General features: G+C 49.7%; 2 protein-coding genes across 2 annotated transcripts; one reads left to right on the top strand and one right to left on the bottom strand.

Annotated features, from left to right (window-relative positions):
• The first annotated feature begins 15,438 nt into the window (after positions 1–15,438).
• On the top strand, positions 15,439–19,071 carry LOC131577434 (uncharacterized). The gene is made up of 2 exons (XM_058835306.1): positions 15,439–16,157; positions 16,426–19,071. The coding sequence occupies exons 1-2, from the start codon at positions 15,439–15,441 to the stop codon at positions 16,442–16,444; spliced, it is 738 nt and encodes a 245-aa protein (XP_058691289.1). The 3' UTR covers positions 16,445–19,071.
• FOS (Fos proto-oncogene, AP-1 transcription factor subunit) lies at positions 15,454–21,505 on the bottom strand. The gene is made up of 4 exons (XM_058835242.1): positions 20,961–21,505; positions 20,317–20,562; positions 20,093–20,200; positions 15,454–19,968 (listed from the first exon to the last, which is right to left on the bottom strand). The coding sequence occupies exons 1-4, from the start codon at positions 21,099–21,101 to the stop codon at positions 19,351–19,353; spliced, it is 1,113 nt and encodes a 370-aa protein (XP_058691225.1). The 5' UTR covers positions 21,102–21,505; the 3' UTR covers positions 15,454–19,350.
• Positions 21,506–22,130: the final 625 nt, after the last annotated feature.

Raw genomic sequence — 22,130 nt, 5'->3', positions numbered from 1 at the left:
TCATCTTTAAAAGGCAGGGATCCAAAATCAAAAACTATGTGTGCAGCTGCATGCTTAGTCAACACATGCAGCTACCATGATTGCCTGCAAAAAGAAACACTTTGACAAGAGACGGAGAGTCCAGGCTGATCTCTGTGGCGAGAGCAGGTCCATGGTGAACTGTGTGTCCACATGGTGAACTGTGCAGCTTCAGCGGTGATGCTGTCAGAGCACAAACCCAGCTTCAAAATAAAAAATTCTCTAGTTATTAGTTTAGCAAGGAAGCCCTACAGATTATTACTAAAGCTAAAAGAATTTGTTTAGTTCCATGCTGTGTTTCACTGTGAATGTTTATTTTCTTTCAGCACTTCATTCAGCTTGGACAATGACAGCAAGCTAATTAGTTTCATATTTTTCCGTACTTTTAAGCCTTTCTCCTTGACAGGATTTCATGACTGCAATACCAAGACTGTAAGCATGATGAGCAAAGGCATGTTTGATTTTTTTAAAGAAGTCTAAAAATCTTCATTTGATCACTTATTTTTTTTATTATCAAGTGATTCCAATAGGTTTGCTACTAGCTAATGACTAGACCAGAGGGTCAAAACTGACCTGATCATGTTTCCTTACAAAAAAAAACCAAAAAGAACAACAAACAAAAAACCACCAAAACCAAAACCCTGAAGCCTAGCTTAGGAAACCGAAATGTAGATGCAGAAACTGCTTGCAAGCAGAAAAACTCTTGGAGTCAGAGGAAGCGGAATCAACTCTGATATGATAAATTATTATTTTTTAATGCCTAACAACTCGAAGGTCAGTGGTAGACTTGATGATTGGATGGGAACCAAATGCCAAGACCCAGCAATATCACATCTACCTATGTTTGCAGTTCAAGACAACAAACACATTCAGGGGTTCTGCAGGACTGTCTTCTAATGACCCTTTTAAAAAAAAATTATTTGGACTCCTCACAAGAGAGTCTGAGAAACCCCAAGTCAAACAACGCACTGGAGTGCCTGGAGCTCATTTTTGCAAGGGCAGTTATGCCTGAGAGTGCAGCTAAGCACTGGCTCAGTGCTGGACTGCTTTTTTTCTGAGAATGCAGCACTAAGCATAGGAACCATCATTGGCCACAAGTGCATCACACAGGACCATTTAAGAAGAGAAAGAACCTGAAAGACAGAAGGAGCTGGGCAGCAGCATGCTCTAACTCTGCATGTTTCCCACACTGACATCACCAGCACCACTGGCAAGAGCAGTGGCACAGCAGCCTGGGTGCTGATTGCCTCATTTAAAGGTCTTGGTTCACCTTACCAGGGACCTGTAACTGCTGGGGAACTCCTGGAGCAGAGCTGGGTTCCAGCCACCATATAGCACCCTCAAAGTACCAACATGGATCTGGTAATTCCACAGGACAATTCTCAGCTATTCCTCCCTGGACTCACACTAATAACTCCCTGTAAAAGCCAGTGTCCCACCTCCCATTCCCTCCCACAATTACCCTGCATTAATTTTATTTTCTTCTTTCTACTTCCTTCCCATATTCTGCCCCAGCTTCCATATCTCGTCTTCAGTAATTTCTACTGGTGGACAGTCCTGCTACCTATCAACACCAACCTTTTGAAAAGTAAAAACTCCATACAGCTATATCACAAGCAACCAGAGATCCTACATTGCATCCATGCAAAACTTAGGGAGCAGCAATTGCTGCTGTCATTACACACACCACGAGAGCTGATCCGTGCACTGGAAACAGCTGCCTATCTGCATATCAGCAGGCTCGGGGCTGTGCTGCAATTGTTGCACCGCATTGACTTGTGCCACTGCTCTGGCCAAATCACTCAGCTCAACAGATTAGCCACAACAGCCACAGAGCTGGCAAGTCTTACCAAGCGATGGCGCAGCGCCAGGGTGACAGGCTGCATGGGAGATGAAGCCAGGTAAATATGTAACAGCTGAGACTGGGGATAACTTGGAAAGAAAGTCTACCTCAGCACCACAGTGATGAGAAGCGGCTGAAGCTCTAGAAAAAACGGTCCTTCTGACATGCCTAAAACCCCCTAAATCTTCCTTCTGTGCTGAAGCCTAAAATAAAGAAGAAGAGGAAAGTGGGTTCCTTACAGCAGAAAGCAAGAGACAAAATTCCCCTCAGAAGAAGTGCAGTATTTTCCACACTGGTGACTGTCTTATCATGGAAAGACATCTGAGACACTTCATTAGTCACTGCCTGCAGTGTGCCTCCTTAAACATGTCCCCAAAGCAGTAGAGACCAAAAATAAAATGAGAAAAGAGGAATCTCTCTATCTCCTCAAAAATGTGGAATTAACTGAAGTGGCAGTTTATATACCATGCAAAGCATTTTCTTTGTCTATTTTACAATCGTTTCATCTGCTATTTTCATCTGCAAATAAATCCTTGAAAATGGGAGCCAAGTCCAGAACTGCACTACTAAAAAGGCCCAGAAGTAGTTTTCTTCAAACAGGTGTCTTCATTAGTAAGTCCAAATCCTGAAAATAACTTAAAAGCTGCCAGTTCTCACTGGAGCTTCTCTCACAAGTTTGGAGATGTGTTGGTAAAGAAGCACACATGCAGAAAGCTGTGTGTTGCATGTGAATACTCAAGGTCCTACCAACTGTGCCCCTAAAGGGGACTGCAAGTCTTCACTGGCAGGGTCAACAGAGACCACTGGGAGGAGCCAGAAGAATGGAGAAAGGAGGGATGGAAGAAGGTACTGCAGTGCCTAAAATTCTTCTTTGCAAATATGACTTGTATTTAATTAAAATGTTAAGAACCAATAAGGTACAGAACAGGTATTGCCCTTTCAAATCTCTCCTAGAACCTAGTCTGCACATACAGCATCAACCCATGCATGAGAGAAACAAAAATGCCAAGTGAAGTACGGAGAAAGGTTCAGTATATTTTCTGAGCTCTGACAAAGGGCAAAATCACTATGTGAGAGTCTTCTAAGCTCACTGGCATTCTGTGGTTCTTATCGGTCACACACTCATCACTTCAAAATCAAGGAAGAGAACTGGACCTGCCCTTCCAGCTCTGGCAAAAACTGCGTGTAAGAATCAGAATTGTTTATGCTGGAAAAGACCCTTAAGACCATCAAGTCCAACTATAAACCAAACACTGCCAAGTCCATCACTAAACCATGTCCCTAAAACCCATACCTACATGTCCTGTAAATACCTCCAGGAATGGTGACTAACATTTCCCTAAGCAGCCTGTTCCAATGCTTGACAACCTTTTTGGTGAAGAAATTTTCCCAATACCCAATCGAAATCTCCCATGGTGTAACTTGAGGTTGTTTCCTCTCGTCCTATCACCTGTTACCTGGGAGAGGAGACTGACCCCAGCTCACTATGATCTGCTTTCAGGTCATTGTAGAGAGCAAAAAGGTCTCCCTTGAACCTGCTTTTCTCCAGGCTAAACAACCCCAGCTCCTTCAGGTGCTCCTCTTAGGACTTGTGCTCCAGACCCTTCACCAGCTCCACTGCCCTTCTCTGGATACGTTGGAGCACCTCAATGTACTTCCTATTGTGAGGGGTCCAAATTTGACACATGACTCGAGGTGTGGCCTCACCAGTGCCAAGTACAGGGAGACAATCCCTGTCCTGGTCCTGCTGGTCACACTATTTCTGACATAAGCCAGGATGCCACTGGCCTTCTTGACCACCTGGGCACACGCTGGCTCACGTTCAGCTGCTGCTGACCAGCACTCCCAGGTCCTTTTCTGCCAAGCAGCTTTCCAGCCATTCTGCCCCCAGCCTCTAGCACTGCCTGGGGTTGTTGTGGCCCAAGTGCAGGACCTGGCATTTGACCTTGTCAAACCTTGTACCATTGGCCTCAGCCCATCAATCCAGCCGGTTCGGGTCCTCCTTGCAGCGCCTTCCTAACCTGCAGCAAATCAGCACTCTCCCCAACCTGGCGTCATCTGTAAACAGAGGGAAGGCGTCTCCAGAGCCAGTCAGGCTTATCAGAGCAGCCAGATGGTTTGGCAAGGGGAAAGCAAGGTTAATTCACCTGTCCTGGCAATGACGCCTGGCCAGCTCTTGCTCGGACATCCCTCCCTGTGACTGGCGGAGGGAGCGCTGAGCCAAGCCGGGCTGCAGCGCACCCTCAGGCCGTGTCCCGGCCGTGCCAGCAGCTGCGGTTCCGGGCCCGCCGCAGCAGCCCGGGCCAGGCCGCGCCGCCGCCGGCGCCCTCTGCCGGCCACGCCGCCACCGCCCGGGCCTCGGACCGCAGCGAGCGGGGTACAACAGGATGGCGGCCCGGGGCCCGGGCACCGCACAGCAGTGACATGCCAACGCCGCCGCCTCCAGCCAAGCTTCCCTGCCTCCTCTCACTTCTCCCTGGGCCGGCAGCACTCTGCAGACAAATTCCTTCTGCCTGGACTCTTCTTTCAGAAGAGCAGCAGGCCCAGTTGTATCAGAGCAAAGGGCTTTGTTCTCTCAGACGCTGCAGGTTCCCAGCTTTTGTCATCAAATCTTCGTTGAGGGTACTCATCACGCCCCAAATCAGCGTGATTTGCTAAACCACAAGGCCTGGAGTTCCCTTGAAGAGCAAACATTCTGCCATCGGACCAAGAGTGTTCACTTTTGTATGACAGCCTCCACCAGCACAAAGTCTAAACCTCAACTTAGACACCTACAATGCCCTCATTGCTATGCAGCCTCAAAACAGGATCCAAAGAGCTTCCAGAAAGAAAACGGGGAAACACACACGGCAAAGAGGGCAAGGGAAACAGTGATGAATCATTTTTGTGGTAAGCTAACACCCATTAATTGATCAGCTACAAATTTCTGGGGTGGTGGGAACCTGTACAGGTGCACAGCACTCCCCACAGCTGGCAAGTCACAGTCTCTGCAGGACAGCAAGCTGTGAGACACATTATCAGCCTCAACACAAAAAGATTTGCCGTTTTCTTCACAACCACAGAGCAGCCTGTAATTCCCAGATGCAGCTAATAGCAGTCAGTTATGACTAGTTGCGGTTTCAGGCTATGATAGATGCCATTCACTGGTAACCCTTCCCTCCCTCTCTCCATTAATAATCCTCCTCCTCCCTCCAGTTACCAGAAAATACAGCAGTGCTGCCTTCTGCCTGTCCCTCTCTCCTCCCTCCAGGCTACTCCTTTGGAGAATTGGCTCCACAGCTGGATTGTAAAATAATCCAGCTGTTCCTATGACAACATGCTGGCAATGGGCAGAGATGACGCCAGCACGCAGTGTTGGCCCATTCACTACCAACACCCAACTCTGTTTTGGTTTGGGAAGCATTTGTTTTTCTATGCGGGCAGCTTTGCCAAGTACATTTCTGAAGGCCGGAGGGGCAGGAGGAGCCACAATCCCATAAATGCCAAGAAAGTTGCTGGCTCTGTGCTTTACCCTTGTTTTGGTTTGGCTGGGTTTTTTTTGCCCCAGCTCCATCTGATGTGAGGATAAAAACCCCTCCAGCAGTCTTGCAGCTGCACACAATCTTTGCAAGACTTGATCCAGAGCCTGATTTGAAAGGCACAGTGCAAGACTTTGCGTGTCAGGCTTCCACAGGAAAAAAAAAGAAAAGCCTTGAGTAGAATCAATAGGGGCCACACAGTTTTTATTTTAATATCTTGCCTGTCAGCAGAAGGTTTGCGGGGTACAGGGAAGCAAAGGGAAAGCTTGTTCCGTGTAAAGAATTAGCCAAACACCTGGCTGGACTCACCCAGCCTCTCCAGCTCTGACAGGAGCTAGCTCATGTACCGAGGGATTTGGGCAGAGGCCATTAGCAGGAGCAGAAGGACTTTCCTGTCAGGCTCAGCAAACACAGGAGGCTCCTTAGGTACTGCAGGTATTAAACCTGCTCAGAAAAGCCAGCTCCTTCAGAGTTACTAGGGTAGTTCTGCATACATAGCTTGGCAACTCCAATGACAGTGTTCCCAAAGGGAAGGTCAGGAATATGCCTGACATTCCTCAGGAGAGGAAGACAAATTCTCAAGGACTATTACCCTCACAAGGTATCTCAGCACAACAAAATGCCCCTGCTCCTGGTATCAACAAAATAAGAGGCAGAATTTGTTACTGCCTGTACTTTTCACCATGCCTCCATTTTTATTCTGAAGAACTTGAGAACAGAGCAGAGTGTAAGACAGGTGAGGCTCTGTAGCTGAGTAAGTGCTCAGGTTATTCACTACTGCAAGTGTAACAGTCGCAACTTCTATTGCATGGCTGCAACTACTGCAGTGGTTGTCTGCCTGCAGTGACTGCAGCAGACCACACTGCTCTGCCATCAACATGCAGAAAGTCAGCAGGTAGTGGTGAAGAAAGATGGTCCTCAGCAAGAAAATAAAATAATGAAAGTGGTTATGTTGTTTTTGAAGAGACATCTCCATGGGCCTCTCTGGAGACAGAACACAAACCACCAATCAACCCAAACAAGTGCAACAAAGGCATTGTATCTCAAACTACTCAGGGTTAGTTCTCTGATCTGGCATGTTGAGCAACTGGACATAGCAGATTGTTAGGTACAAGGGAAGGCAAGATAACAGATTAGCTTAAACCTGTACATGTCTCCTAGATGAGAGCAAGAAAAGAAAAACAACTAGAATGACTATTTCAGGAACTGCCTTAGAAACTGAAGACCCAACAGCCTCCTGTGAACCCTTCAGCCTCAGCACCACCTGAACATCCAGCATAGTGATTACAGCAAGACACCCCTTTCCAGGATCTAGTCTCTGTCAACCATTCAGTTGACTGGCCCAAGACAGGCTTAACCCATAATCTCTCTAAATTTTTCCTGCAGAACACAAAGAGTCAAAACACAGTAAAATAAACAAAAGCAAGGCTCTTCTGACTAGCATAGCCTGTGGTAGTCCAAGCCCCTTGTGTGGTGTGCTTTAGTCTTCAGCACGTCTCACAAGTGCCAGATCCCAGCCCCACAGCCTCTGCCAGATCCCACTTTACAATCTCTCTGACTTTTTACTATTTCCTAGGGCAAAATCTGATAAGAGGCTGCCAGGCCCTTGGTTTGTATGATGTTTACAGGAAGAGACCACTCTATCCAAAGCTTCATTAGATAAACTAGACTCAATATCAGCACATGTACATATTTGAGAGGATTAAGAACAAGATTTCATCAAAAGGTATTTCAATTATCAGACTGCACAGCAGATACACAGCAAGGCAAATGACTCTGAGAGCAAGTCTGGCCATATATCAACAACCTGTCCGTCCTATGAAAAGTCTACCTGCCTACTTGGTCCTGCCCCAGGAAGCAGCCTTGTGAGGCTTGGCAGGTCGGTGAGAGGAAGGAGGGCAGCCTGAGAGCAGTGTCAGTGCAGATGGGATCAGGTGAGTGACTAGGAAAGAGGTTTTGTGGAGAGTACTAGAGGGTCCTGGCAAAGTAGACTGCTGCACTGGAGCATCAGCTCTTTGGTTCTGATTGAGCCAATGACTGACTTTAGTATCTAACTATATGCCACCTACCCCAACAACTAAGCTTAGAAACAAATTAGTGAGATAAGCACATATTTCCCCCATGTGGGTTGGAAACTGTCTGGATCAACCACACTCAAAGTCAGTCATCAGTACAAAGTCCAAGTGACAACCAGTGGACACTCTAGTGGCATCTCTTAAAGGTCAGTACACTATGATGTCCTTAGTAACACCCTGAATGGTGTAACAAAGCTTGCAAACAGCGAATTAATACACAACACCAAATCAGGAGTAGTGTCTGACATGCTTGGAGCGCAGTGCTACCACTTGGAGAAATCCAAATAAGCTGGAGGAATGGCTGATAACAGTTTTGTGGAAAAAATAATCAAATGCAAGTCCCTTGCCTGGGAGAGAATAACTCCATAAAACAGTACTGGGTGCCACCTGGCTGAGGAGCCGCTTCACTGAAAAAGTGTTTGGCATTTGCAAAAAGTTTGGGACAGCAACAAAATACTAACGCATTGTCCCCAAAAATGTCCCAAGTATGTCCCCAAGATCCTGATTGTTTCCCATAAGACTAATCAAACACTAGACCAAGTAGCCCAGAAACGTTGTAGAAACCCCATTCCCAGGGATATCCGAAATCGAAGTGGACAACACGGTGAGCAACACACTCTGGTTGGACCTGCTTTGAGCCGGTGGCTGGACTAAGGACCTCTGGGGTCACAGCACCCCGATTCAATACTCCTCAGCTGGGACTAGTCGCCTCTGCCTTTCTCCCCCAGTGCTCAGCTTCCCGGAGACCAGCAGGGAGCAGTGAAAGGCGAGGAATGAGGACTTACCCACCAGACGAGCAGCATTCCTGCAAGGCTGCAGACACTTGCCGGAACCGCCCAGCCCTGAAGTTGTGAATGCCCAGCCCGGGGAAGCGGGAAAGGGCCTCGGCCAGGCACCGGCCAAGGAAGGGCACGGTGGGGGGCGACCCCCGGGCACGGGACAGGGCCGGGAGCTGCCGTGGGGACGCCAGAGCGGAGCAGATAAGGGAGAGCGCGGGTAGCCACTCTCTCTGGGACCTGGCCAAGGGACGGAGAGGCCGGGGCGTTTCCTATAGCCGGAGGGTCGGGCGGAGGGGCTGCCCAGCTGGCTGCACCCACGGGTGCCAGCCCACGAGCCTGATCCCCAGAGCTCCCGAGATCTTCCCGATATTGCTGCTGTCGGCTCTGGACATTGCTTGTTGCTTCAAGGGTCTGGGGCTACAAGGTTCATATTGCCCAACTGTCCTCCTTGATCTTGAGATACAAACACACATGCTTAACAAAAAACGAAATTTCAATTCTTACATAACCACATGACTTCAGGCACTGGGATGATGATGAAATCCCAAGAAGCATCAAGACTCTTCCACTGACAACAGACCTGCCAAAACCCAGGAGACATGGGCCATTTTACTGGTCAGCTTTGCTACAGCTCAGGATAATGCCCACAACCATTGTGCAAATGAGCACCAAGGCCACAAAGACATTTGCATCTGCTGTCAGTTCTAGTATAAATTACTTTTTTTTTTTATGTAGCACGTTGATTTAAATTATAGAACTTTATTCATAAATGACATGTACAGAAAATCAGACACAGGACAAAAAAAACTTCCAGCAAATGGATGCCTTGTGACCCCAAAACTCTGGGTTTAGAGGTGGCTGAGCTTAGAAGAGCTGCCTCAGGGGTCTAATTGGGGTGGATGACTATGACTATGACTGGGGTGGTTGTAGGCATGCCCATCTTAGTCTCTCCACCCTGCTCTCCTGTCCTGGGCTAACACACCTGTTCCAGGGGAGGCAGAAGAATGGGAACATCAGTCCTTGTCACTGGGCATCAGGGAGCTTTGCAGAAGCCCCTTTCCTCAGTCACTTGGTTAGCTAATAGCTCTGGGCATGGGCAAGGGTACAGCACAGGCTGTCACCCAGGAGACCTAGCAACACACTGTAGACAGCAAAGATAGTATTTTAAATTGCTAGTTAGATCTCTCAGAGCGTGACATCCAGATCTTAGAGCTGCTCATACATATACACAGAGACATTTCATACATCTGGAGTAGTTGCTTGCCACAAACCCTGTGTGCTACCACTCAGCTGCTTCCACACACACCACCAAGGCATTTCTTGGCTCTCCGTGATGCAACAGAGACACAATGGCTGACCCAGCCATTCATACACTCAGTGCATCAACAAAAGTTGGAAGAGGTCTCTGAATGCCACCCTTCCCATCCCTGCTCGAAGCAGAGTCAGAGTGGGTGGCTCAGGGCCTCAGCCAGTCAAGTTTTGATTACCGCCAGGGCTGGAGGTTCTACAGCCTCTCCAGGCAACATGCTCCAGCGTCTGACCACTTTCAAGGTAAAACATAAGGATTTTAGTGAATGCTCTGAAGACTGAGCACTCCAAACTGAACTTAGACAAATCACTTAGGTCCTGGATATGCTGTTCCACGGGGGTTATACAATTCTGTCAGCTACAGGACAGAATGTCCTTCACTGGTTGTGAAGTAACTTTGGTCAGAAATTCAGGGCAGCCTAACTCTCCCACATAAATACATTTGTTGTGCCAGTGTAACTTCCTGAACCATTCAATTGAGAGGTCAGACAAGTAACTGTGTATAAGCCAGGAATAAAACAGAATTACACGAATGACAGCAGACAAGATAACAGGATCATATATGAAGATTGACTTAAGATCTTCTGAAACGGTAGCTTCGCTGAAATAATATTGGCCTTTGCAAGGGACACAATTTTCCAAAATCTGGAGAATGAGCTCCCTAAGGGCTAAGGTACCTTCAATACCTGCCTGTTCAGACTGCAAGCTATGCTGCTAACACCTGTAGCACAAACACACTGCAACACAAAATCCACTGGGGAAAGGGGAACAAACCACACATTTGCTTATTAGTCACTTTTGAGGTTAATGGGAAAGTGCTCAGATGCTGCTTTGAGTGGTTCATGGTAAGCTGCAAACTAGAACAGAACACTTCAATTATTAATGCCCAAAAGGAGCTCCAAGATCCTCAGATGGAAATAATGATATAATAAATACTTCATTCTCTTAAACACAGAAGATTATTTCAGTGCATAAGGTACCTTAAAAGGAAATACAAACCTTTGCTTAAGAGTCAGAGCTGGTCTTTACTACGTCCTGTGCCCAATCACCTGCAGGGCACAAGCTATCATGCAATATCCAGTAATTAAGCTATATTTATTACAAGATTGGAGGCTGTGAGGTCATTCTCTGTGCTACTACACGTGCCTCAAGTTAGCTATGATAATCATTCTCACACATACCCAACCAATGTTTAGGCCTTCAGCCACAGTTACTCTCTGATGATGCAACAGCAAGTGACAAAGTGGCACAGAGTGGAAAAAGATTGCTGACTTTGGTCATAAAGTGATTTGGAAAAAAGAGATTTTGCTCAGTTTGACTGCATGGAGTTACACTCTATTCCATATATCCAGCAAATGGAATAGCTTGGCACTATTACTGCAAAGACAGAAGTATCACCATTCCAGAACCATCTCATTGGTTCCAGAACCATCCTTACCTACTCTATAAGGAATAAGCAAATAAGTTGCATTTGTTTTGGCATGAAAAAGCTTGCACAGTAAAATCTTTCTCAAATTATAGGTTCTAAAAGATATGGAAAAAAAAAACCCCAATACCGAAGTGCTAAACCTTTCTTGGCAAATCTTGACTTATGTTAGTGACATATGACTATATGGCAGGTTTATGAAGAAGCCATGTTAATACTATTCTGGTGTAATGAGCAAGAGTCTTGCATTCCTGTAGTGCCTTTCTGCAATAAGGAATAAAACAACAACAAAAGGAATTTCATTAGGTCTTGACTAAATGTGTTGGGACTAAGATCCAGTGAAGGATTTGCCCTTGGAACTTAAAGGTATGTAGAAAATGGATAAAACTTTTCTCAAATAAATGTTCCCAATCAGGATCATCCTTTCTGAGGGATGAGGCATAGGTAGCTCATCTGACTATTTCGTGGTTGTTAAAATGTGGAAACCATCCTATCAGCTTGCCATGCCCCTTGACTTAGCTCCCAGACCTAAACAAAGACCTTGAAAATACACATCCAGGTAGAATAACATGTTTCCATGTCTGTTATTTCACCATGTTTCCCACCAATTATGGTTACATATCTGCCATTCAGTGAAAAACATCAGTTCATGTTTCCCTTAAACCCCACCCCATATTTAGGATAATTTGGAGATAATTTATCAAACACTGCAGTCATCGGGATTCCTTTTGGAGCACTGAACATGTTACACAACCCTTACTACAAGGTAAATCCTCTAACCTGCCAGAGCTTGTTTATAGCCTGACACAGGCAGCATCTACAATGCCAAGTGAAGCTGGGCCAGGAGCTGTTCTGTGGTGGAAGGGCTGGGCAGTCCCTCACCACATCCACACTACACAGCACCTGGCTGGTGGTCACCCCCAACTACACGTGGTCTTAAATAAATATTATTTCAGGAGTTTTATTTCAAACAGGCAGATTTTAATAAAGGAGAGCTTGTGCTGTAGCTCAGGGGGATGATTTACAACAGGAAGCTAAAGGACTTGTCATATGCCACAGCACAGAGGTGAGTTTGACACTATGAAACCTGCTGGGATGTAACTGGATCACCCAGAAAAGTGGAGGGGGTCCAATCTCACAGAGTCTTGCTCACTGCTCATTGGACACATGCTACCCCTTAAACTACACCCAACCCATCATCTTGGAGACTGCTGGTTGACACATGCCAAGACTGTTCCAGAAACCAGAATTATTACTGTATAGTAGAGCAGAGTGGAAAACAGGAAACAAATGCCTAAACTTGATTCCTACCCTCTTTGATTCAGCAGCACAGGCATAGCCAAGGGACCCAAGCTTGTGGCACCTGGAAATTGCTGACAAATAGCAGCAAAAAAACCACAGCCATGTTGGTGGGGGGGAGGGGGAGGGGGAGGGAAGAGAATGAAGAGGATGGGAGGATCCGAGAGGCCCATGAATAGTTAAAGCTTTGAAGAGCTGAATTCTTTGAAAGTCTTGGAGTGAAATCCTTATCTGTGCCGGAAACCCCATTCTTGGCTTTGTACTCAGTTCTTATGTAATGACAGCAAATTACTTTGTTTTATCTTCCCCGGTGTCCTCGAGGTTAGTGACACATCATCATTAGGTTACGTTGCTATTTTAATTCAACTGCCATACCACATGCTTAAATGCTGTAACAGAGCTTGTCCTTCTCTACAGTGTGCTACTGGAAACTGCTATTTTTTCTACAATTAGAATTCAAATGCTTCATAGCAGGAATTTCATCAATCTCATGCTGAAGCACTCAATATACTTCAAAGCAGTGTCAAAATAATGTTTTATTTAAAAACCCAAATACCCTCTCACTATCTGAATTCCATGAACCTTTCAGAATATATGCTTTAAGACTTACACTGCCACTGTATTTTATGGCCTTTGCAATACCATTACCTATCCAGGGGAAATATTTAATTTTGCAAACAAAACTAGATAAGTACTATATTATGACATGGTTTCTCTTCCCTTCTTCCCGAGCATGAGAAGATTCAAGATGGGCTATTTAAAAAGCACTCAGTCCTTACCAAGTGGAAGATGCGATGCAATCAGAATTAAAATTACTCCTTTAATGTTGCAGCTGGGTGTCCATAGCCAACAGACCAAGTTACAAAACATTTGTATAAAAACAGAGCTCAAATCTAATCAGTGAAGAGCTGAAAATCTGTTGTACAGACTAAAGCTGCCAGGGGTTGGCAGGGGACAGGACACCACAACGCAGAACAAGAGCTCCTTAATTGGAAATAATAAAGATATATTGTCCACATGCTAGTTACAGCCTTCTTTTGTTTTCCCATGATATCCTGTTGATATAATATCCAGGTCCCTTGTGAACATCCGCTGTTTCCAAATAAGAATGGGTGTTGTTGGTTTCACTTCAGCACCTCACTGGGTCACCAGCCTACCTCTGCCTGGAAATGCTGCCGGATGCAGCTCCAATGAACAACCTTATCAGCAAAAGATCTGAACAGATAAGGTGCACGGACATATGAGATCACATCTTCTGGTAACTTAAACAAATTTCAAACACCATTACAATATGGAAGCACAGGAAAGAGTGAAAGTTCAGCTAAATCCCTACAAGGCCACATAGAAGTAGTCATATTTGATTAAATCAAGCACAGCTTTTGCCCCTCTCTTATCAGCCACAGTCTTCTGACACTGCCTGGTAGCAAGCACCCGAAGAAAGTAGTAAGGACAAAGTCAGTGGTCAATGTGTAGTGTTGCCTCATCACAGAATTCCCTAAGGCCCCAGAAATTTCAAAATCAGGATTTGCACAGCCAAAGGGGATATTTGTGTATTTAATAGTCCTCACTAGCTTTTATTTATGATCACTTTCTGGACTTTTCATGTCAAAAAAAAAACCAAACAACAAAATCCTTGTAGTACCAAAATCAGGCAAAAAGGTTTTCTACAAGTACCCATAACATGGAATTAGCCACCTTGTCAAGTCTGGTTTTATTCATTCCACATTTCTGCAAGTTTTGCTTGTTGTACATCATTCTTACACTGAAAGAAACCTCCCCTGATTTGTGTCTGTGAAGCTGAAGAGTCCTAGTTAACTTACCTACTTCTGACCTAGAAACTGTCCCATACTTCCTAACATTTATCTACTTGTCTGAACCTCTTACAGTGCTCTATGTCCTTCTAAAGATCAGAACTGTACAAAACATTCAAAGCACTGGTACACCATGGATTAATCCTGTGCCATAATGACACTCTCTGCTTTTATTCTCTTGCTCTTATCTCCTAACACTTGATTTGCTCATTTACCAAGTCTTGAACTGAGGTTTTCAGAGAACTATTATGTCAAGATCTTGTTCCCAAGGGATAAATCAGCTTCTAGGCTGTTTCTGTATGATTGAGACAGATTGTTTATGTACCATTTAAAACACTTTAAATGTATCAAATTGTACCACCCACTCACTTTGTATTGTGACATTTTACTACCTTTGCTCTCAGTCCGCAGGCTCCAATTCAGATCCTTGTGGAACTTTCCATATTGACTCATTCTACTAAGAAATATTTTTCCTCTGTCTTACAGTCTTTACTGCAAGGTCATGTATCCACATGAAAACTTCTTTATTCTACAGTTTCTTCAGAAGATTTTGCTCATAGATTTTGTTGAATACTTTTTAGAAACCCAAGTAGAAAATATCAGAATGTCTCTTGTCCACATGCTTTGCTGACTCCTCACAGGACTCCCAGCAAGGCCAGGAGTTCTCATTAGAAAGGCTCTGCCAGCTCTCACGGTACCCCATTTTCTTCCCCCTGCACCCACTAGTTCACCTCTTTAAAATTTTCACTAACTTGGCTGGTACAGGCTCATTGTTCAGCAGCTCTGTAGAACTTTTCAGGCTGTTTTTTTGTTTGGTTTTTTGTTTCGTTTTGATTGGTTTGTTTGTTTTATTGGCATATTAACTATCTTCCCGTTCTCTGTTATCGAAGCCCTTCTAAATGCAATGTCACACAAAAGCCATTAGTAAATAGCTCAGCTATTTAAGTCTTGACTTCTCTTAGAACTCTTGGATGAATGTAATGCAGTCCAATTGTTCGATGCTTTTTATTTTAGCCATTTGTTTCACTACTTTTTCTACAGACCTTCAGCTTGAAACATATCTTCTGATAAATCTTTCACAAAATCAGGTATTAGTACAGTTCCTCTACAGTGAGCACAGAGCAAAACACTAATTTAATTTTTCTCTCCTCTGAATCTCTCTTTTTTTTTGACTTTTCACTGGCTCTGATAACATTTCTGGCCGCCTTCCTGTTCTGACAGAAAGCAGGAGACAGATTTTTGTAACAAAATAGTAACCAAAAGTAACAAAAAGACACATGGCACGAGAACTGGCGCAGTAAATCTTCAAGGATGGAGGTGCCTGGCACTCGGTACACTGCAGCCACGTTCACAGGGCAGCTATGGTGGGGGTGGGCTGTTTTGTTTTGCCACCATCACAGATCAGTTCTTCCAGCTCAGAGCTGACTGTGGAGATTTCCAGGTGGACGGGTGATGCCACGGAAGCCCAGTTAGGGACAGCGAGAGCTACAAACCGTTACGTGTGGGCTGGCCTGGGACTCAACGCCCCGCTGCGTGAAATCCCCGTTCCTTCTGCCGACCCCTCACCCCGCAAAGGCATCCAGAGCGCCAGAGGAGGCGCAATGGAGACCAGGCTGCCTGCGAGGAGACAGGTGGGGCAAGGCAGGGAGCGGTGTCCCGGCCGCGGGGAGGCTGCCAGCGGCCGGTGTCCGTCCCGGTGTCCGTCCCGGTGCCCGTCCCGGTGCCCGTCCCGGTGCCCGTCCCGGTGTCCGTCCCGGTGTCCGTCCCGCCCTGCCTTCCGGATCCTTCCCGCCGCACGGGAAGCGCGGCGCCGCCGCCTTGCCATATATGGGCACGGCCGGAAGCGCGCGCGTCACGCCGCTGGCTCGCGGCGGCCCCGCGGGGAGCGGGACGTCACGTCACGTCCCTGGCGCGCCCGCGCGCGGCGCCCCGGCAACCAAACAGTAAACACGGGCGCGCGCAGGCGCGGCGCGGCGGGGCGGGGCGCGCGGCGGGGCCCGGGCTGCGCTCTGCCCGCCGTGAGGGCCCCGCGGGGCCGCGCCGGGGCCAGCCCGACTCGGGAACCTCGCGCTGATCTCAGGTACCGGCAGCGGCCGCCCCGCCGCGGCCCGGGGGCTGGAGCGCCGCAGGCGGGGGGAACGGGCGGTGTGTGTGCACAGGAGCGTGTCGGGACTGTGGCTGCTGTCAGCGCCGAGAGCCGCAACACCCTCCTGTACCCGGGTACTGCTGTGCGGGGCAGCCCTCCTTTAATCTACCGTAAACGCGTTTGAGGATCTTCACGTTGTTTTACAGCTCTGCTTTCTGTAATTCCTGACAATAATTCCACTGTGCCTTGCATTGTGTTGCAGTTGCATTTCTAAGAATTAATTACACTACTGCCCTCAGAAGGATCAGGAGCGCAGGAGGCGTCAGAAATAAGACGAGCGCTCCCTACTTGTCTTATCTCGTTCCATTGTTGTGTTTCACAAAGCTTTACGCTGGTATCTATGTGATGTATCAGATACAACTTGTAATTGAAGCACGTGCTTATAACACATTGCAGGCAGAGATTGCTGCATTTTTCCTCAGCTGAAGATAGTGCCAAGATGCCCCCTCTTTTAAGTGCGACTTCACTACATAATTCTCAATGCTAGGAAGCAGATAAATCACGTTCATAACACAGCATAAATTTTATGTAGTGCATCCTGAATTCTGGGTTGTTTGTGGCTGAAGGCAAGGAGTAAGGCTGGAGCCTGGGATTAGACGTGTCTCATGTGGTGCTACCCCTGAATCTGACATCTTTGTGTAACAAATGCAAAACTGACACTTAGACTTAGCACTTGCTATCACTTCTGTTAAAAAGAGAAGCCTTGGTTAGGTTGCAGGACTGCTGTCTCTCTGAATTTAGCTGTAGATTTTGCTTTAGCCTGTTTGGTGATCATGAGAGATGATGGGGCCAGGATCACTCCACCTACTCTAAGGGAACTGTGTGATATTTTGGGGCTTGGTGGACCCCTGGTTCCTTTCTGCCTCTGCTGAATCTCTGGTGATTTCAGCAGCACCATAGGCTCCCAGAGACCTGAATTGTTAAGCTCTGAACTCAATGGTCTTTCAGCAAGACAGCACATTGTGATTCCAGATTTAGTGACTTCACAGGGTTACCTGTCACATAAGTCTGACTCTTGTAGCATCACCTCCTACCTACATGACTGCTTCATGGTTCAGCGCTACTGTGCATTTGCTGCACCTGGGTGTTGCCCGTGTAAACTCAAGTGGCAACGTGAAAGTAGCTGCTTCTCAGTAGTAAGTGGGATTAGTCTTCATCACTTGTCAGCTCTGCCTACAGATTAATGTTGAAAGATGGGAAACTGCACTTGTAATATTTGCTTTTACACAGGGCAGGCCTTGTTGAGCAAGTCATGGAGCTGCCATACTCACTGCTGAGGTGAGGTACATCCTGTGTGTGTTCTGATTAGGGAAGGGGTGGAAAAAAGTAGAGCCTGCTGCAGTGACCAGGAAATGTGGATTTACAGAAACCTGACCCTCAATGCCTGCCTACAAAGATTCCCTGAGCCCATGGTGTCAAGATGGCCTTTGGCTGGACACATGTGCCAGCACAGGTGACATCTTCACTTTCACCTTGAGAAAGGAGGTCTCAGATTGGAGTGACAGGGCTGGAGGCTGTCAGGGGGACCTCGCCACTCTCAGGCAATCCTTCCTGTGTAGCCATGAGGGAGGGAGCAGACCACTACTCTGCATGCGGGGATAATCTGGCCCAGCTGCTGTCCTGCCCAGCAGAGCACATTTCAGTGCACAAGTAGCAGGGGTGACAGAGGGTAGCAGCCGCTCTCAACGAATGCTGCAGGAGAGACCACATTTTCAGAGACCCCAAGGAGGCAGCACATTCCTAGAATGTGTGTGCCATTTGCTATAACTCATTCATTAAGGACACAGCTGGCTTTACTAGAAACTGAAGAGCCAGTGGTTTGCCTTATACCACTCAGCCCAAATTGAAGAGTGCACAAGCCTTTCTCCTCCCCTCATGTCCAAAGAGGATAGGCCAGAGGTTCCTAGAGGAACCAGACCACATCCAGGGGCGCCCAGAGAGAAGGAAATTGGGCTGTTGGGCACGTGGAAATGATCATGTGGGCCCCAGCCTAGAGGTGCCCTTTCACCACCTTCCCAGCAAGACCTCCAGCTGGTTGGTGAAAGGCCACAGCAGGTGACACACAGACAGAAGGGGACCAGACCTAGACAGATCAGCTGGGAAAGGCCATAGGGAGCAACCCTGCTGCCTACCAGGATGGGTGTAACCACAGCCAGCCCTGACTAGCGCCAGGACAAGGACAGGGCTGGCCTAAATTATATTCCCACCCTGATGCACCCTAAGCCTCAGGCAGATTGCAGTTGTCTGCAGTTTATAAAGCCCAGACAAAATTAGAGGCTAGGGAACCCCTTTGAGGTCGCAGAGAAACAAGTGCAAAAGGCACCACAAGGATAGCTCCAGCAGTCAACTTAAATGCTTTTATTGACAATGTCTCTGAACAATAATAAGCAAACAATGCTTAAGTTTCATCCAAATTCACTTTCCACATGTCAAAAAAGACCTCAAGGTAGAAAAAAATAAAATAAAAATATAAATATCTGAGAATCCATCTTAATAAATAAATTAAAAACACAATAAAAACGTTTTCATGGAAAACTTATGTCAGAACATTCAGACCACCTCAACAATGCATGATCAGTAAAGTTACAATGAACATCAATGTAGAACTACAGTACATGGATATAGCTATTTATCTACCTACTAGAAAATAAAATAGAGTCTCTTTCCCCCCACATAAGATGGGTCATTGCTAAGTCATCAGAACACGATATTGCCAGGAACACAGTAGTTATTGTTAATCAGCTGCACTAGATACGAGTTGGAGATACCCAGCACCAGGTTAAATTCCAATTATTCAAAACCAAGAGATTAATTAGTTAATGCTAGTGATACTAAGGAGGGGAGGGAGTCACCTACCCAGCCATGTGGGACATGCTACAGACTACCAGCTCTCATGGATGGGCCACTGGGGACAAGACAAACTCCATGCGATTTGCTACATCTCTGGAAGAGGTAAGAGACCTCGGTGCATGACGCTCTGCCAGGCCCCGGGGCGCCAGGCCAGACAGGGGGTGGCGGTGGCAGGGCCCTCCCCAAGCCTGGGGAGCCCCATGGGGCACAGCTGCAAGTCCGTGGGGGTGCATGGGCAGGGGAGGGGGCCCAGCAGGTCAGTCAGTGCTGGAGCCCTTCACAAGGCCAGGAGGGTGGGGGAGCTGAGGGAGTCAGACGAGGGCTCATTGCTGCTGCTGCCCTTCCGGTGCGCGGCAGCGCAGCTGGGAAAGGCTTCTGCCTCGGGGTAGGTGAAGACGAAGGTGGAGGTGTAGGTGCTGGGGCACGGGGTGCAGGTCACCACAGGGGTGCAGAGGGGCTCCAGCTCACCGCTGGTCCCGGCAGTCAGCGACTCCCAGTCCGACGGGTAGAAGGAGGAGGCCCCAGGCAGGTCCATGTCGGGCACAGAGCGGGAGGCCTCCCGCGGCCCCGTGGAGAAGAGCAGCTCGTCGAAGGGCTCAGCCTTGAGCTCCAGCCCGCCGCTGCTGGTCTCCTTGGGCGGCACGGCCGGCGGCGCTTCAGGCATCAGCGGCAGAGCAAAGGCAGCCTCCTCGGTCATGGGGGGGCTGGGGGTGCCCAGGTCCAGCGCGGAGGCAGCACTGGCAGCTGCCAGCTCCTCGGAGAAGCACAACTCCTCGGGCATCTTGCAGGCGGGCCGGTGGGCCGCCAGGATAAACTCCAGCTTCTCCTTCTCCTTCAGCAGGTTAGCAATCTCCGCCTGCAGCGCGGACTTCTCCTCCTCCAGCTGGTCGGTCTCCTGCAGAGAGAGAGAGCAGGCTGTCAGCCAAGGCCGGCATCACTCCCAGCTGGAGTCCCCTTCCTCCTGTCATCCCCGCCCCGGGTACTCCCTCTTCCCCCGCCACCTCCCGGGCAGGACTTACCGCCTGCAGGGTGTCGGTGAGCTCCCGCCGTCGGTTGCGGCACTTGGCCGCTGCCATCTTGTTCCGTTCCCGGCGGATCCTTCTCTTTTCCTCCTCCTCTGGGGACAGCTGAGGGCAGAGAGAGGCCGTTCAGTCCCGCTGCCAGCCCGGTGCCCTCCAGCCAAGGGCAGGCCCACCGCCGGCGCGTCCCCCCAGTCCCCACAGCAGCTCCAATCCGCACTCACCTGTTCGACTTTGCCCCGGCGGCCGATGCTCTGCCCGCGGCCACCCGGCGCCTTCAGCACTGCGGGGCGGGAGTAGGTGGTGGGGGCGGGCGCCGAGACGCCGTAGGGGTGCCCGCGGCTCTGGGAGGGGGCCACCGAAGAGATGAGAGTGGGCTGCACCAGCCACTGCAGGTCGGGGCTGGTGGAGATGGCCGTCACCGTAGGCACGAAGCTGGCGCTGGAGGCGGCCAGGTCGGTGCAGAAGTCCTGTAGGTCAGAGGAAGGGGGGCTGCCGTCAGCGGAGCGCCCGGGCCGCTCCCCGCCGTCCCCGGGGCCGCGGCGCCGCGCTGCCAGCGCCGGCTCCACACGAGAGCGGCCTGTTATAAATATCTCTGACGTCCGCGCTGACGCAGACGCTGCTCCGGAGTCTCCTCAATGAACTCGCGTTTTATCAATGAAGCCGCTTTACACACCCGCCGCAGAGCGCGGCCCGGGCTACGGCACCCCCCGACCGCCCTGCCTCGGCACGGGCCGCTCCCCATGCCAGTCCCCGGCCTGACCTCCTCCGCGGACACGGCCAGTCCCGCGCCACCCGCTCCCGTCCCGTCCCTTCCTGAATGCTCCTGCCCCGGCCAAGAGCGCAGTGGGCACGCTCGGCGACTCACCTGCGGGTTCACAGGCGAGCCCATACTCGAGAATGAGTCCGCCGGGGAGGGGTAATAGGTGAGGCTGTCCCCGGCCGGGGAAGCGCTGCTGCAGCGGGAGGACGGTGCCTCGTACTCTCCGGCGAAGCCCTGGTACATCATGTCGGCTCGGTACGCGCAAGCCGGAGGTGAGGGATGATGCGACGGCGGCGAAGCGTCCTTGGGGATGAAGCGAGGAGGGGCTGGCTGCGTGCGTCCCTGTGCCCGGTCCGCGCCGCGCGTCTCTCCGCTCCACCGCCGGGGCTGCCTGAGCTGCTGGAGTATCGCGCCGTGTCTCCCTTTTATACCCTCCCGCCGACGTCACCGGGGACGCGCCACCCGCGCCCACGGGGGGGGACCGGCGCTCCGCGCCCGCCCCGCGCCTCCCCGGAGCCGCCCCGCGCGCTCTCTGCCACCGCCCCCTCCGGAACAAACCTACGGCATGGGGCGGGGGCCGCCCGCAGGGGCAGAGGGGGCCCCAGGGCAGAGCAGGAGGGAGCGGCCATGGAGCTTCCCCCCCTCAAGGAGTGGTACGGCCGGGCTCGGGAACCCACTGACGCAGATATCCTTATATGGGATACATCCTGTGCGAGGGGGCGTGACTGACGGGAAGCGCTCCAGGCTGCAGCCAAGTGCGGCGGGCGGGCGGCGCGCGGGACGGGACGGGACGCGGCGGCCCCTCCCCCCCTCGCCTGGCGAGACCCTGCGAGGGCTCTGGGGCACCGGCGCTGCCTTTGGGGGCTGCCGTCTCGCCGCAGGTGACCCCCTCCCCTCAGAGGGGCCCTGCACAGCCTTGCCGCGGAGCTAGGTGCTCCAAGGAAGGCGGCGAAGAAGGGGTCTGGGTGACCAGGGCTGCGCTTTGCGCTGCAAGTCGAGCCCCATCGCCAGCGCTGAGCGGGGTCTGCCCGTAGCTGGGCACAGGTACTCGGCGGACCCCACGCACGGAAAGCTCAACTTACACCCCTCCCTGCAGCGAGGGGCGCGTTACACTCATGTGTCACTACTGACTTGTCTATTATCTATGTTGTAATTGTCGAGAGTGAGGGTAAAGACACAGGGCGGTGGGAAGCCCCGCAGGGAAGCCTGAGGGGCCGCAACCCTCCGGGAAAGTTGATAGAGCTTGGGAGCAGTGCTCGGGGGGAGGGGGGCTGG

The sequence above is a fragment of the Poecile atricapillus genome, chromosome 1 (assembly GCF_030490865.1).
Source record: "Poecile atricapillus isolate bPoeAtr1 chromosome 1, bPoeAtr1.hap1, whole genome shotgun sequence".
NCBI classification, from domain to species: Eukaryota; Metazoa; Chordata; class Aves; order Passeriformes; family Paridae; genus Poecile; species Poecile atricapillus.
This window is presented reverse-complemented; position numbering and strand designations above follow the sequence as displayed.

Bases quoted from the DNA above. Each gene is read 5' to 3' on its own strand.
- LOC131577434 (XM_058835306.1), top strand. From the start codon at position 15,439: ATGGTGGGGGTGGGCTGTTTTGTTTTGCCACCATCACAGATCAGTTCT.
- FOS (XM_058835242.1), bottom strand. From the start codon at position 21,101: ATGATGTACCAGGGCTTCGCCGGAGAGTACGAGGCACCGTCCTCCCGC. The intron at 20,563-20,960 runs GTGAGTCGCCGA...TCTGACCTACAG, and splicing joins GCTCGCCTGTGAACCCGCAG to GACTTCTGCACCGACCTGGC. The intron at 20,201-20,316 runs GTGAGTGCGGAT...CTCTGCCCTCAG, and splicing joins GCCGGGGCAAAGTCGAACAG to CTGTCCCCAGAGGAGGAGGA.